This window comes from Dipodomys spectabilis, unplaced genomic scaffold (genome assembly GCF_019054845.1).
Source record: "Dipodomys spectabilis isolate Male_0828 unplaced genomic scaffold, ASM1905484v1 ptg000069l, whole genome shotgun sequence".
Classification (NCBI taxonomy): domain Eukaryota; kingdom Metazoa; phylum Chordata; class Mammalia; order Rodentia; family Heteromyidae; genus Dipodomys; species Dipodomys spectabilis.
The window spans coordinates 26,516,750-26,533,322 of record NW_024870746.1 but is presented as its reverse complement, the minus strand read 5'-3'; the positions used below and the strand labels follow the sequence as shown (position 1 = coordinate 26,533,322).

The window sequence follows — 16,573 nt, the reverse complement described above, 5'->3', positions numbered from 1 at the left end:
ATAAGAGAACTTTTCTTCCCAGAACGGCCTTGAACCATGGCCCTCCAGATCTCAGACTCCTGAGTAGCTAGGATTAAAGAACCACTAACATCCAGCTTAAGATGAATTCTTAAAAGCATTTGAAGCCAGGTACTCCTGGTTCATCCCTGTAATCCTTACTACTCAAGAGGCTGAGATCTGAGAATCATGGTTCTAAGACAGCCTGGGGTAAGAAACAGAGCTGTGGCACAAAGTAGTAAAGTGCTAGTCTTGAGCGCAAAAGCTCAGGAACAATGTCTAGGCCCTCAGTTCAAGTCCTGAGACTGGTACAAAAAAAAAAAAAAGCATTTGAAGACTAACATAGTAATGTGTGAAATTACAATTAAGTGTTAGTTCCCGTATAATGCAATGGAACCTGAATGACCAATTCTGCAGTCAATGTTGAAATATTCACAATTATGAAACAGTTTCTGTAATTTGATATTTACAAAAGCAAAATGGAATATCTGATCTTACCAACTTATCCTCCATATTTCATACTCCTGCCAGACAATAAGAGAGGCAAGAATACTGACCAGCTACGAGATGGAAACGTTGCCTGGAAGCCACGCCTACCTCCCAGGGTGGTAGCTCCAGCAAGGCCTCGTCGGACATTCATAGGGGCCACAGAATACCAGACCCCATCCTCATCTGCCGTGTAGTCTAGACACTCCACTGAACTGAGGCGGGAACGGCCATCATAGCCACCAATTACGTAGATCCGGTCATGTAAGGATACTGAGGCTACGTAGCGTCTCTTGCGAGTGATGCTCTTGACATTGGGAGAGAAGAGTACAGAGCATTTCAGTGAAGCAAGTTTCAGGTCTTACCTTTAGCTATCCTTCTGTTTTTATCTACATGTCTCTCTGCTTCTTTGTTACCATGAACCCTCCTTGAGCCAGCAGTTCTTCCTTAAGTGGCCTCTAGCAGACTACCTACCAAACAAAAGGCTCACTGGCCAGGCGCTGGTTGCTCACACCTGTAGTCCTAGCCACTCAGGAAGTTGAGATCTGAGGATCACGGTTCAAAGCAAGCCGAGGCAGGGAAGTCCATGAGACTTTTTTTTTTCCCCAGTCCTGGGGCTTGAACTTTGGGGCTAGGCACTGTCGCGGAACTTCTTTTTTTTGGGGGGGGGTCAGTTGTGGGGCCTGAACTCTGGGCCTGGGCACTGTCCCTCAGCTCTTCAGCTCAAGGCCAGTGCTCTACCACTTGAGTCACAGCGCCACTTCCGGCTTTTTCTGCTTATGTGGTGCTGAGGAATTGAACCCAGGGCCTTCCGGCTTTTTCTGCTTATGTGGTGCTGAGGAATTGAACCCAGGGCCTCATGCATGCAAGGCAAGCTACTCTTCCACTGAGCCATCTTCCCAGCCCCGCTGAACTTCTTTTGCTCAAGGCAAAAGCCTTGAGCCACAGCACCACTTCCAGCTTTTACTGTTTATCTAGTACCAAGGAATCGAACCCAGGCTTCATGCATGCTAGGCAAACACTGTACCACTGAGCCACATTCCCAGCCCAGGTGACTCATATCTCCAATTAACTAGAAGCTGGAAGTAAGAGTTGTGGCTCACATGGTAGTGTTAGCCTTGAGCACAGAAAGCTTAGGGACAGTGTCCAGCCCAAGAGTTCAAGTCCCAGGACAGCAGGGGGGTGGGGGCGGGGAGAGGAGGCGGCGGCAGTGGCAACAAATGTAGCTGGGTGCTCACGCCCATAATCCTAGCTACTCAGGAGGCTGAGATCTGAGGATCATGGTTCAAAGCCAGCCCAGGCAAGAAACATCCGTGAGATTCTTATTTCTAATTAACCATCAGAAAACCAGAAGTGGCATTGTGGCTCAAGTGGTAACAGCACTCACCTTGAGCTGAAGAGCTGAGGGACGGCTGGTGCCCAGGCCCAGACTTCATGCCCCAATGACCAACCAAAAAAAAAACAAAACAAAAAAACACTCATTGTGGGGCTTCAAAAGATCCAAATCACTGAATGCCAGTGGCTCACATTTGTAATCTTGGCTACTCAGGAGGCTGAGATTGGAGGATCATGGTTCGAAGCCAGCCAGGGCAGCAAAGTCTGCTAGACTCTTATCTCCAATAAATTACCAGAAAAGCCAGAAGTAGAGCTATGGCTCAAGTGGTAAAACACTAGCCTTGAGCAAAAAGAAGTTCACGGACAGTGTCAAGGGCCTGAGTTCAAGCCCAAGACAGACATACACATATAAAAAGAAAAGATGCAAATCTTCGGCACATTTTTGCCTTGTTCCAATGTTCCCAAAGACCTCATGGTTTCCACCTATCCGAGTGTCTCTTTTCTTTATAGAAGGCTATAAACTAAGAAACTGATAGGCCTCCATACACTGGAAAAGTACTAGCACATTACTAAGGGCCATGATTCAAAAATCTAAAGGGTAGGAGGACTGCTCAAAAGATTTCTTTTTTTTTATTATTATTTATTTATTTATTTTTATTTTTTATTTATTTATTTATTTTGCTCAAAAGATTTCCACACAGGCAGGGTGCCGGTGCCTCACGCCTGTAATCCTAGCTCTGAGATCTGAGCATCACGGTTCAAAGCCAGCCCCAGCAGGAAAGTCTATGAGACTCTTATCTCCAATAAACCACTAGAAAACCAGAAGTGATGGGGCTGGGAAGGTGGCTCAGTGGTAGAGCACTTGCCTTGCTGCCTGAGGCCCTGGGTTCGATTCCTCAGCACTACATAAGCAAAAAGAAAAAAGCCAGAAGTGGTGCTGTGGCTCAAGTGGTAGAGAGCTAGCCTTGAGCTGAAGAGCTGAGGGACAGCGCCCAGGCCCAGAGTTCAGGCCCCATGACCGGACCCCCCCCCAAAAAAAAAAAAGAAAACCAGAAGTGACAATGTGGCTCAAGTGGTAGAGCACTCACCTTAGCTGAAGAGAACTAGGACAGTGCCCAAGCCCAGAGTTCAAGCCCCACAACAAGATTTCCACACAGGGAGCAGTAGCTCAAGCCTATAATCCTAGCTACTTAGGAGGCTGAGATCTGAGGATCATGTTTTGAAGCCAGCCCAGCAGAAAAGTCTGTGAGATGCTTACCAAACTACTAAGAAAAAGCCAGAAGTGGTGCTGTGGCTCAAGTGGTAGAGCCTTGAGCACAAAAAGGCTGAGGGACAGTAACCAGGACCGGAGTTCAAGCCCCAGGACTGGGTGGGGTGGGGGGAAGGGATTTTCACAACTATTATTGTTCATTCAGCATTGAAATAGAAATACGTTCCATTGGACCTGCTTTACTAAACTGAGGGAGAAAGATACCATCTTATTTCAAATGATCACTTGATGTAGTACAATTTAACTTGGCAGGACCAATGGAGGATGTTGAGTGTCTAAATGAATAAATCTGAATAGGCCACTGATGTTTTTATGGCAGAACATTGTAATCTAAACAGTCAACCACTGTTCAGGATCTACTGTATTCATACACCACTGGTTGAAACATTAGGCTATCAGCAGGCTTTACTCTCCTAGCTGAAGCAGTTATGATCTAGAATCAGAGAATGAGAACACTTACGCTTTCCACCCACAAATGGTTCTACCATTACTTACTGGCAAAAAGCTCCACTCCTGAGTTTTAGGATCATATTTTTCTACCACATCAATAGGAGACTGCTGACTTCCAAAGCCTCCAACCACCAAAAGCACTTCATTGGCTCCTGAGGATAGAGGTAGGAGAGGAAAAGGTTACTTTTTCTTGCAACCTGGCAACCTTGTTGCAAGATAAGGGCAAAGGCTTAGGAACCAACTTATAAAATTTTGCTTGTTTTTCAGAAGATATATATTCAAAATAAAAAAAAATACATATTTAAAGCTAGGTTCTGGTGGCTCACGCCTGTAATCCTAGCTACTCAGGAGGCTGAGATCTGAGGATCATGGTTCAAAGCCAGCCCAGGCAGGAAAGTCTGTGAGCCTCTTATCTCCAATAAACCACTCAAAAACCAGAAGTGGAACTGTGGTTCAAGTGGTAGAGTGCTTGCCTTGAGCTGAAGAGCTGAGGGACAGCGCCCAAGCCCCATGACCAACCAAAAACAAACACATATTTATTTGAAATAAATTCAAACATCTTCCTTGTAAAAATACTCAATATACAATGTGCATTATCACAGAACATAAGTGAACCTTCAAAAGCATTAATACACAGCTAAAGGAACACTTCTTACACATATATACCCGCAAAAGTACCTGTTAGAATCGGGTGTGGGGCCCTGTTGGTAAACTGAGAAAAATGGATGTTCAAGTGCTGAAACTTACAAAGATCTTTTACAGATAGATCTTCTAGCCATCAAATGAAAAGAAGTATCTTGGTGTTTACCATACAGAAGATTCAGGCTGTCTAAATTATTCTCTGTAATACGCTCACCTTCCCAAAATTATCCAATAGGGAAAAAAAAATACACCAAAGGTGTTTCTTGTTATAGGGTTCCCACAAACACACTGTCCACTCTAAAGTAGGTCAGATAATTGGGAGCAATCAGTTTGGAGTCTTATTTATTTATTCTGAGTCTTATGTTACTGTTGGTTGTGTTTAGATCATTGTGCGATCTGCTGTATGTTTCCCTGGTCTTAATTTTGTGAAAATCTGCTTCCCAAAAGAGAATCAGTGGTGCCACAAAAGTAAAGTAAGTGGCAATGTGTTTAACTTATGCAATGAAGTGAAATTTTTAAATTTATTGAAAGGAAGCTTTTCAGAGTAATATGTGAATTTAGAGCTAATCCTGATTTGAAGAAATGAAATGTCTAAAAATAGACAACAAATAATTGCAGTAAGAAATTAAGCAAATATGTATTTGATAGCTAATGACAGTAGGAATTCTGTATGCTATGTGTTTTATTTAGTTTTTCTGAGACAGGGTCTTACTATGTAGCCTGTGCTAGCCTTGAAGTCATGATCTCCCTGCCTCTACCTCCCATGTGCTGGAATTGCAGATATGTACCACCACATATAGCTACGTGTTTTCACATGTGTTAATAGGGATTCTGTGTGTTTTAGAGACACACACTGAAGTATGATATACTGAAATAGAATTATATTGTGTCTGGAATTCTGATAATTAGCAGTGAGTTGATCATTGTTGAAATTGGGTGATGGGTATAGCAGATCACTGAAATTTTTCTTGGCAACAAATATAAGCCATGTAGTTAAGCTCATTTTCTAAGAGAGTACCTGTCCTGTATACTTACTAAACAAAGTAGCCCCTTCTCCAAAGTGACCTAAAAGGTCCCAGCAGGCAGCTCACATTCCATCTGGAGAAGCAAATTGTCTAAAGGCAGGATCTTTTAATATTAATGTAATTTTTTCCTTTTTTCTTTTTTTTATTGTTATTTTAAAGATGATGCATACAGGGATTACAGTTATGTAAGTCAGGAAACAAGTACATTTCTTATTTTTGATAACGTTACCCCTTCCCTCACTCTCTCCTAATTAATTAGTGCAATTTTATGTGCCCAAAAGTCCTTCCTCTTTTCATTCTAGAATGGGCAAAACTAACATACACAAGGAAAGGGGAGAGGTAACTGAGAACATACCACTTACAACATGGCATTCAAGATAATCTATCAAGCACAGATCTAAAAAAGCTGAAATAAAGTTGTACCATTCACATAATACTTGACAATTTATGAAGTCCTTTTGTACTTACCTCCTATAATCCCAGAACAGATATGAGACAGAGATAGTGAAGATATTCTTAGGTTAGAGGAAGTAAAGCTTAGAATGGCAGTGACTTGTCTAAGATAAGACAATAAAGATTAAAAACAGGTCTGCAAAGAGGTTTTTGTACATAATACAGAATGTTCATTTCAACTATATTGTGTTCCCTGTAAAAGGTAGTTGAAAAGCATCCCTCATTCTGCCAAGATGCCAACTTACCTAGACGAGCCCTTGTCCTGGGTCCCTGCATCTGACTCCGAAGTTCAGGCCTCAGATGGAACTTCTTTGCTTCATCAACTAGATCTCTGCACTGTAAGCTACAGCGGATGAAAGGCTGAAACAGTACAGTGAGTACTTAGTATAGTGAACCACAAGGGCAATTTCTAATACTGAAAGAAAAAGGACACATAAAAAATTAACAATATAGGGCTGGGAAGGTGGCTCAGTGGTAGAGCTCTTGCCTTGCATGCATGAGGCCCTGGGTTTGATTCCTCAGCACCACATAAGCAAAAAGAAAAAAGCCAGAAGTGGTGCTGTGGCTCAAGTGGTAGAGCGCTAGCCTTGAGCTGAAGAGCTGAGGGACAGCACCCAGGCCCAGAGTTCAGGCCCCACAACCGGACCCCCCCCCAAAAAAAATTAACAATATAGAAAACCAGTTTTCAAAGGCCTGTGATGTCAAGAGGATGTCTGTGGGTTTACAGAAATGATTTTTAAATTTTCATTTTTCTTTATTTTCTTTATTTTTGGTGCTAGTCCTGGGGCTTGAATTCAGGGCCTGGGCACTGTCCCTGGGTGCCTGCGCGTGTGTGCATGCGTGCGTGCATGTGTATGTGTGTGTGTGTGTTTTCTGCTCAAGTTTAGTGTCCTAAAACTGAGGCACAGCTCCACTTCCGTGTGTGTGTGTGTGTGTGTGTGTGTGTGTGTTTTCTGCTCAAGTTTAGTGTCCTAAAACTGAGGCACAGCTCCACTTCTGTGTGTGTGTGTGTGCTTAATTGGAGATAAGAATCTCAAAATCTTTGCTGCCTAAGCTGTCTTCAAACTTCTGAGATCCTCAAATCTCAGCTTCCAGAGTAGCTAGGATTATAGGCATAAGGCACCAATACTTAGCTAATTTCCTTTTTCAAGTAGTTATAGATTTTATTTGGAGCAAGGGGAGCAATACTGGGGGGTTTAAACTCAGGGCAATGCACTTAGGCTGGCACTCTACCATAAGCCATAATCTTCAGCCTTGTTTTTCCCTGGGTTTTAGGATAGGGTTTTGCTTCTTGCTCAGGTGCACCCCTGACTGTGACCTGACTACTTTATGCTTCCTGTAGTTGCTGGATGACAGGCATGCACCACTGTATTCAGCTGTGGGTTGAGACAGGGTTTCCATGAACTTTTCTGCCCAATCTCAGCTTCCCTAGTAGCTATGATTATAGGCATGAACCATGGATACCTGGATTTCAGCCTTTTCTATTGGTCAGTCAAAGAGCTTGAACTCGGGGTCTGGATGCTGTCCCTGAGTTTCGTGCTCAAAGCTAGTGGTCTACCACTTTGAGCCACAGCTCCACTTCTGATTTTCTGGTTAGTTGGAGATAAGAATCTCACAGACTTTCCTGGCAGGCTGGCTTTGAGCCTCAGCTCTCAGCTTCCTGAGACTCTAGGATTACAGGCATGAGCCACCAGCACCTGGCTTTCAGTCTTTTCTGAAATGACTTCCTCAAAGGTCACATCATTGTCATAATTTTCACACCTGTTTCCAGCCAAGCTCTGTACTGTCCTTTGCCTCCCATAGTCTCTGTATCCTCCTCCACTATGCTCTCTGGCTCAGAAGACTGGTCCATTTGAATGATTCAGTTGGGCTGCAACTGTGGCTTCTTGTTAAGGTTGGCTCACCAAAGGACCAAAGGTCAAGGGCTGGGGAATGTGGCTTAGTGGTACAGTGCTTGTCTAACATGCATAAAGTCCTGGGTTCCATTCCTCAATACCACATGAACAGAAAAAACCAGAAGTAGGGCTGTGGCTCAGTGGTAGAGTGCTAGCCTTGAGCACCGAGAGGCTTAGGGACAGTGCCCAGGCCCTGAGTTCAAGTCACGGACTTGGGCGGGGGGAGGAGGGTCAAGGCTTTATTTCCTTTTATTTATGTTTTGGCAGGCACTCTATCACTTGAGCCAGGCTCCCAGCCCTGGTCAAGGTTACTTCCTAGGCATTGAGTCTATTAGACTTTTTTCTTTTAGGTTCTGGTAGCCATTCTGGCCTTTCAAGTTTAAGGGTTGTTGACAGATTTAAAGGTTCTCAACCCAAATATTTCACTAATTTGTTGCTTCTCTATACTTACACCTTTGCAAAAAATTCCTTTATATAAACCTTTCCTAAAATTGTACCATTTTGAACACACCATCTCTTTCTTCTGATTAAATGAACTTCTCACTAAATGAACCTGATTAAATGGAAGTTCTAATTGCACAGCACATCCATTAACCTGACCCACTAAGTTTTCAGTATGCATTAGAAAGCAATAATACCAAATATTGATATGCAAGACATGGTTCTAAAATTAAGTCTGCATATTAACTTACCAGGTACAATAATCTATAAGATACTATACTATTCTATTCTATAGATAAGAAAGTTGAAGCACAAAAAATATTCATCTGAGCCGGGCGCCGGTGGCTCAGACCTATAATCCTAACTACTCAGGAGGCTGAGCCGGGCGCCGGTGGCTCAGACCTATAATCCTAACTACTCAGGAGGCTGAGATCTAAAGATCTTGATTCAAAGCCAGCCCCGGCAGGAAAGTCCATGAGACTCTTATCTCCAATAAACCACTAGAAAACCAGAAGTGGTGCTGTGACTCAAGTGGTAGGGCACTCGCCTTGAGCTGAAGAGCGCAGGGACAGCGCCCAGGCCCAGAGTTCAAGCCCTACGACCGACAAAAAAATAAAATAAAATAAAAAATTAATCTGGGGCTGGGAAGGTGGCTCAGTGGTAGAGTGCTTGCCTTGCATGCATGAGGCCCTGGGTTCGATTCCTCAGCACCACATAAGCAGAAAAAGCCGGAAGTGGCACTGTGGCTCAAGTGGTAGAGTGCTAGTCTTGAGCTAAAGAGCTGAGGGACAGTACCCAGGCCCCATGACTGGCCAAAAATAAAAAATTTAAAAAAAATTAGTCTGTTTAAGGTTCACTTAGGAAGTGCTGGATGTGGGGTTTCAGCCCCTATTCTGGCTTCAGAGTCTGCGTACCTAACCAACCACAATTAAAGAACTGGACATGGATATATGTATAAGTTGCAAGAAAAATTACAAATAGGACAAATGAGTTTGAGATGTGACACTAACCAGCTGGAAACCTTTTAAAGCAAATGATAAAACTGTCTTTGTGGTTAACTTTTAGAAAGATCCAGAGTGGGCCAGAGAAGGAACTTATTCAATGATTTATAACATACAGATATAAATCAGTGTTTACCCATTATACAGTCCAGGTAACACAGGTGATACATGTGATAAAAATTATGAAAACATTGATGCCAGGTGTGGTGGTGGATGCCTGTCATCTTCTCTGCACTGGGAAGCAGAAGCAGGAAGGTCTTGAGATCAAAGTCAGTCTAGGGAGCTCAAGGTTACCCCTGGCTATACAGAGAGACTCTGTTGTAGGAATATAGTTCAGTGATAGAAAGCTTGCTTACAATGTGTAAGGCCCTAGGTTCAACCTTTAGTACTATAAATAAAAAATTCTGAAAAGACAGTTTAAGTTGAAAAAACACTTTTTTTTGGGCTCTAGGTTTAACTCAGGGCTTATGCTCTATTGCTGAGCTGCACCTTTAGCCCTTTTCTGAGATAAGACCTTGCTTCCTGCCAGATGTGTGCCTAGACTGTGATCAACCTGTTTCAGGTTTCCCATTGTAGCTGGGATGACAAATGTGTACTACTACGCCAGCTTCTTTCTCAAAAAGTCTCAAGCTTTTCTGTCTGGGTTTACCTGGCACCAGGACTCCTCCCAAACTCAACCTTGCACACAGCTAAGATAACAAGCATGGGCCACTGTACATATCTATTGGTTGAAAAAGGTCTCAAGTGAATGCACACAGTGATTTTCTTTTTCTTTTTTTCTTTTTGGGTCCGATCGTGGGGCCTGAACTCTGGGCCTGGGCGCTGTCCCTCAGCTCTTCAGCTCAAGGCTAGCGCTCTACCACTTGAGCCACAGCACCACTTCCGGCTTTTTTCTTTTTGCTTATGTGGTGCTGGGGAATTGAACCCAGGGCCTCATGCATGCAAGGCAAACGCTCTACCACTGAGCCACCTTCCCAGCCCCACACATAGTGATTTTCTAGAGCACAGTACCCAGCTTGGAAAAACACTTCTATAGACAAATTCATCATGACCAAATTTAAAACTAAAATGCATCAGCCTCATTTCATGCTGGCTACACTAAAGAATAAAATGGCCTGCTGAGAAAACCATCTCTGTTTTTCTTTTCAGGGCAAGAGACAAAGTTTATCATCTGATGCTGCTTAAATAAAACTCCTAGTGATGGGGTTGTGGCATAAAGCACTTCCTAGTAAGCTCAAGGTCAAATTCAATACCTAGAACCAGAAGAAAGAAAAAAACTAGCACCTCAAACCAAAAACCCCTTAGAAGTATGTAAAACAAAAAGCCAATAAAACAAAATTAAATTATCACAAATTTTCATTTGTGTCAAGAATTTCACTTGCCAAGTAATGACCTTTTCTTAGAAATGTGCATAGAGGGGCTGGGAAGGTGGCTCAGTGGTAGAGCGCTTGCCTTGCATGCCTGAGTCCCTGGGTTCAATTCCCCAGCACCACATAAGCAAAAAGAAAAAAGCCAGAAGTGGCGCTATGGCTCAAGTGGTAGAGCGCTAGCCTTGAGCTGAAGAGCTGAGGGACAGCACCCAGGCCCAGAGTTCAGGCCCCACGACCGGAACCCCCCCCCCAAAAAAAAAAGAAATATGCATGGAGAGTACCCTGAACCACCTGTCTTACATTCCTGGAGAAGCAAGCCAGGACTCTGTCTACATTGAAACTATCAGATTTTCCAGATATATTGCTAAGCTGCAACCGCTAGTCAAGGTTCTGGTTCCTGACCATCATGCATGACTTACCTCAGCATCTATTACATCTGTAATGTACCTGGGGGTCAGCAGGGGCATCCGCACATACTGTAGCAGGTCAGGTAAAGATTCTTCTCGCTCCTTCTTGGCATGCTTCACCCAATTGATGACAGCCTCAAAGACTGGCTCTTCTGAATCCACCTGTAAATGTATACTTACACATCAAGGACAGCTGCTTTCTCAGTTCACAATCTCCCCCCAAAAACCATGTTTACTACTCTATTCTACTTCCTGTCACCTCCCACCATAATTTTCTATCTTCCAGAAATGGATAGGCTCTTGGGAAAACAATCTTTTCAGATGTAGGAAAAAGAATTTAAGTGAATAGGATTAAAAACAAAACCAAATACCAAAGTTAGTACCTAATAAAATTGTCACATGTTGACCATCATTTCAAAATTTCTCTTATCTCTGATTTTTTTATTAGGTCATATCTGCAATTTTTAGGGAGAGTGGGTAGGGAATTTTTTGCACTAGTTAAAATTGGCTCTTGAAATTACTTGTATTAATAACTGTCTAATAAGCTTCAGGCTCCTCATAACCCCAGGAGCAGGGGCTTTCTTTTTTTGGGGTCCAGTTGTGGGGCCTGAACTCTGGGCCTGGGCGCTGTCCCTCAGCTCTTCAGCTCAGGGATAGCACTCTACCACTTGAGCCACAGCGCCACTTCCGGCTTTTCTTTTCTTTTTGCTTATGTGGTGCTGAGGAATCGAACCCAGGGCCTCATGCATGGAAGGCAAACGCTCTACCACTGAACCACCTTCCCAGCCCATGCAGGGGCTTTCTATAGCACTACATCTCATATTGCAGTTTTCAAGACATGGTCACTTGACATTTGAGCAATTACTAATTTTTTTTGTTTTGGTTGGTTGTGGGGATTAAACTCTGGGCCTGGGTGCTGTCCCTCAGCTCTTCAGCTCAAGACGGGCGCTCTACCATTTAAGCCACAGTGCCACTTTGGTTTTCTAGTGGTTTATTATTGGAGATAAGAGTTTCACAGACTTTCCTGCCTGGGCTGGCTTTGAACTGTGATCCTCAGATCTCAGCCTCCTGAGTAGCTAGGATTACAGGCGTGAGCCACCAGCGCCCAGCTTGAGCAATTACTATTAAGTCACTGCTATTTGAGATGATATATTTAACGAATGGGAACTTAAGTCTAGGCTCACATATGACAAACTGGACAAAGGAAAGCCTACATTATCAGAAAGATGCTAAGTACAATAATACCTAGGGCTTCCCAGAGACATATGAATATGGGTTCTGTGTCCTTCCCATTTACCCCTCGAGCATGTATATTCTGAGAGAGACCTTTTTAAGTTTCAGGCTGATCTCATTAACAAAACAAAATAGCTTGTGAACTTTTCCAAAGAATTATGGTACTCTATGGGCTGGGAAGGTGGCTCAGTGGTAGAGCGCTTGCCTTGCATGCCTGAGGCCCTGGGTTCGATTCCTCAGCACCACATAAGTATAAAGAAAAAAGCCAGAAGTGGTGCTGTGGCTCAAGCGGTAGAGTGCTAGCCTTGAGCTGAAGAGCTGAGGGACAGCGCCCAGGCCCAGAGTTCAGGCCTCAAGACTGGACCAAAAAAAAAAAAAGAATTATGGTACTCTAGAAAGAAGTGCAGGAAATGTTACGGAAAAGTCTGATTTCATGGCTTTATTGAACCTTAACAAAGTGCCAGGCACTGTGCTGAAACTGATAAAGACAGTGGTGAACAAATCAAACAGATATGATCCTGGATCTTTGTTTGTTTGTTTTTTTGGGTCCGGTCATGGGGCCTGAACTCTGGGCCTGGGCGCTGTCCCTCAGCTCTTCAGCTCAAGGCTAGCGCTCTACCACTTGAGCCACAGCGCCACTTCCGGCTTTTTTCTTTTTGCTTATGTGGTGCTGAGGAATCAAACCCAGGGCCTCTGGCATGCAAGGCAAGCGCTCTACCACTGAGCCACCTTCCCAGCCCCATGATCCTGGATCTTAAGGGAAGAAACAACTGTGAAGAACAATCTGTGGTTTGATTCAGCTGTGCTAGGGATATGGGACAGAACAACATGAGATTTGCTAATTCAGAACTGATGAAATCAGGGAAGCGTCCCTGAGGAGGCACTGTGTTGAAATTGGATGAGGAGGATAAGAGCACTTTTAGGCAAACAGCAGAACACATCCAGAAGCACCAGACTAGGTACACTGAACAACCTGGTAGCCGCTATCCAAGTGTGACTATTAACATTTAAATAAACTAAAAATAAGTTTAAAATTCGGTTTCTCAATTGTACTAAATACAGTTCAGGTACCCAACAACATGTGGCCAGTGACTTCACTATCAAACTTGACAGCACAGATTGTTTCTATCTTCTAGTATACAGCAATAACCTAAAGCAATTAGAACTGGTGGCTTGAGGAAACTGGTGGCTAGTGTAGAATGAGTGAGGGAAACAGCTGAAGGTCAATCAGAGAGGGTGTGAGAAGACTAATGTACTTTAAGAATAACTGAAAGTCAGGAAGAAGGGCTGTGACTCAAACAGGAGAGCACCAGCCTTGACTGAAAAGCCAAGCAAGGGCAAGACCCTGAGTGCAAGTCCCCATAATCACACAGAAAGAAGAGGAGAAGGGCGTGGAAGGGAGACTGAACTAGAGGTCTTTAAATTTTTTCAGGCTAGTAATATAATCTGATTGATATTTTGTAAAGATTACACTGGTGACCACTAGTGTAAGAGTTTAGACGTACCAAGAGCTAGAGGGTCACTTAGCTGCTACTCTAAAACAACAGGTCAGAGATGGAAGACATGTGGACTAGAGCTGTGGCAATGGTGGTAAGCTATTGAGGTAATGGAGAAAGGACTCATCTCTGAATAACTAGAAGTGGAGGAAAGTACACAAGGATGCTCAAGATTAAAAAAAAATTATTTAAAGATAAGACAGGTACTGGTGCCTCATGTCTGTAACTCTACTACTCAGGATGTTGAGCTCTGAGGCTGTGGTTTGAGACTCTTATCTCCAATTTAACACCCAAAAGCTAGAAGTAGAGTCATGGTTCAAGTGGTAGTCCCAATGCTTTCACACCCCTCCCACAAATACCAAAATAATGGTTCACGATAGATTCTGACTCATTCTAGGTTTAAATATGACAAATCAATTGAAAGATGGAGTTTCCAATGATGAGCAGAGTTTAATTTTACTAAAGTTAATTAGAATTACAGAGAAACAGCTAAACGAGGAGTAGGAGCTCAATGTTAATGTAGGAAAATAAATGTTACCACAATAATTTTCAAAGATTTCTCTTCTGTACCAGGCAGTGGCATTCTCATTCAACGCTCAGAACAGCCAGGCACTGGTGGCTCCTGCCAAGTCTGACTGTAAAAAATTGTGTTGATTTAACTAATATGACATATTACTCTCCACTGTTTTAACTGCTTTTGTTTTACTTAATAAGAGGAAGTGTTCATTAGCAACTGGAAGCCAGACATCTGCTTCCTCTTTACGGATAGGATAGCATATGGACTAACAAAAAAAAAATATTTTGTCTTTCTAGAAAAAGCAAAGTCCAAATATGATACAAATTTGAGAAAAATTTTCATCTCAGCTCTTGACTACTTACCTGCTCTTTTCCATCTTACTTTATTTCTAAGCCTGTAATAGCCCCTAACTAAACGATTCCTGTGCCTGCTTTCTGATTTGAACAATTAGGCGTTGCTCAAGTGACAGAGCTCCTATCTAGCAAGGGAAAGGTCCTGAGTTCAAGGCCTAGAATAGACAAAAAGAAATATAGTCAAGCAAGAAATGACCACATGATGAGTTCACAGCTTAAAATGGTTCAGCCAACACGCTCTGAAGCAGACTGCCAGAATTTGAATCCTGGCTGTCCATTCATTTACTAGCTATGGTGTCATGGTTAACCTTTGAGTCTCAGTGTCTCCTCCTCCAGAGAAATGGAGATATAAGAATTAAATAGGGGCTGGGAAGGTGGCTCAGTGGTAGAGCGCTTGACTTGCATGCATGAGGCCCTGGGTTCGATTCCTCAGCACCACATAAGCAAAAAGCAAAAAGCCAGAAGTGGCACTGTAGCTCAAGTGGTAGAGCGCTAGCCTTGAGCTGAAGAGCTGAGGGATAGTGCCCAGGCCCAGAGTTCAGGCCCCACAACTGGACCCCCCCCCCCAAAAAAAAAAAAAAAAAAAGAAATAAGCTGGGTGCCCGAGGCTCATGCCTGTAATCCTAGCTACTAAAGAGGCTGAGATCTGAGGATCACAGTTTAAAGCCATCCCAGGCAGGAAAGTCCATGAGACTCTTATCTCCAATAAACCACCAGAAAACTGAAGTGGTGTTGTGGCTCAAGTGATAGAGTGCTAGCCTTGAGCTGAAGACCTGAGGGACAGCGCCCAGGCCTAGAGTTCAAGCCCTATGACAAATAAATAAATAAATAAATAAATAAATAAATAAATAAATGCCAGGTGCTGGCTGGTAGCTCACACCTGTAATCCTAACTATTCAGGAGGCTGAGATCTGAGGGTTCAATGCCATCCCAGACAGAAAATTCCATGAGACTCTAATCTCCCATAAACTACTCCAAAAAAGCCACAAGTGGCTCTGTGGCTCAAGTGGCAGAGCACTAGCCTTGCATACAAAGAGGCTCAGGGACAATGCCCAAGCCCTGAGTTTAAGCCCCAGGACTGACGGGAAAAAACAAAACACCAAAACAACTATCAAAAAACCCTATCTCCAATCAACCTCAAAAAGCAAAAAGTAAAGCTGTCACCCAAAGTGGTAGAGCACTAGCCTTGAGCAAAGAAGCTCAGGGAAAGTGCTCAGGCCCTAAGTTCAAGCCCCAGGACTAGCAAAAAACAACAACAACAAAAAAAAGGTAAAAACACCAAAAATGAGTGGTGCCATGAGAATGGGAGCTCCAGGGCTGGGGTGTAGCTCAATGGCACCATGCTTGGTGTTGTACTGGATACTGTGCTTGGCTAGCATGTGCAAGGCCCTGAATTTGATCCCCAGAAATGAAAACAAAGATATTTAAATGAATAAATAAATGAAAGCAAGTACACTCTCAAACACAGGAATTTTTCTTCTGTCTTGTTCACAGTTGGATTCCCAGTACTGGAACTATTCAGAGTATAGGAACATGCACAATAAATACTGGGCAAATGAGCCAATAATAATTGCTGAGTAAGTACTCCTTACGTCATTGCCATTTGAAGTGAACTCCAAGTTTGAGGGCGCATTACATTCACTTTATCTTCTTCTACAGTCAAGAAAAACCAAGATATGCTATAAATGACTGGTTTCTGTAGGTCTGCAGAACATTTCCTTTGGTATGCCTGGCATGTCAGCACAGGATCCAGTGTGGTACACCAGTAAGGGTGAGAACTAAAATTTTAGCGAATTCTTCACTCAGCAACAGCTGTGAAGAGCCTCTCCTCTGGGCTGACAGCAACAGCACATAAAAATGCACTCTCACTCAGCTACTAAAGAAGGGTTTGAAATTGTCTCAAACTTATTAAGAAAAACATTTAAGACCTTTCATTATTTTATATAAAAATTTTTACTTCTAACAAAATAAATCAGAGCGTATTCCCTTAGTTTGTAAAAAGTTTTTACATCATCTAGTTTTTTATCATATACATCGTTTTTCCCCCCAGTACTAGGGTTTGAATCAGGAGCCTTATGTATGCTGGGACAAACTTTTTACCACTGAGCAATACTTATAGCCCTTTTTGTTGAGCTGTTTTTCAGATTAGAGTCTTACATTTTTTGCTGGGGTCAGCCTAAACTTGAACCTACCACCTATACT

At 43.0% G+C, this 16,573-nt stretch overlaps 1 protein-coding gene across 4 annotated transcripts in view; it reads right to left on the bottom strand.

Moving 5' to 3' along the window:
• Klhl12 (kelch like family member 12) overlaps positions 1–16,573 on the bottom strand; it is a 41,454-nt gene that overhangs the window by 5,658 nt on the left and 19,223 nt on the right. For all 4 annotated transcript variants that reach the window (XM_042681632.1, XM_042681633.1, XM_042681634.1 and 1 more), the window contains 4 exons: positions 10,785–10,934; positions 5,904–6,018; positions 3,584–3,690; positions 595–790 (listed from right to left, as the gene is read on the bottom strand). In XM_042681632.1, the coding sequence (XP_042537566.1) occupies positions 595–790; positions 3,584–3,690; positions 5,904–6,018; positions 10,785–10,934 (568 nt within the window). The remainder of the gene's footprint in view (positions 1–594; positions 791–3,583; positions 3,691–5,903; positions 6,019–10,784; positions 10,935–16,573) is intronic.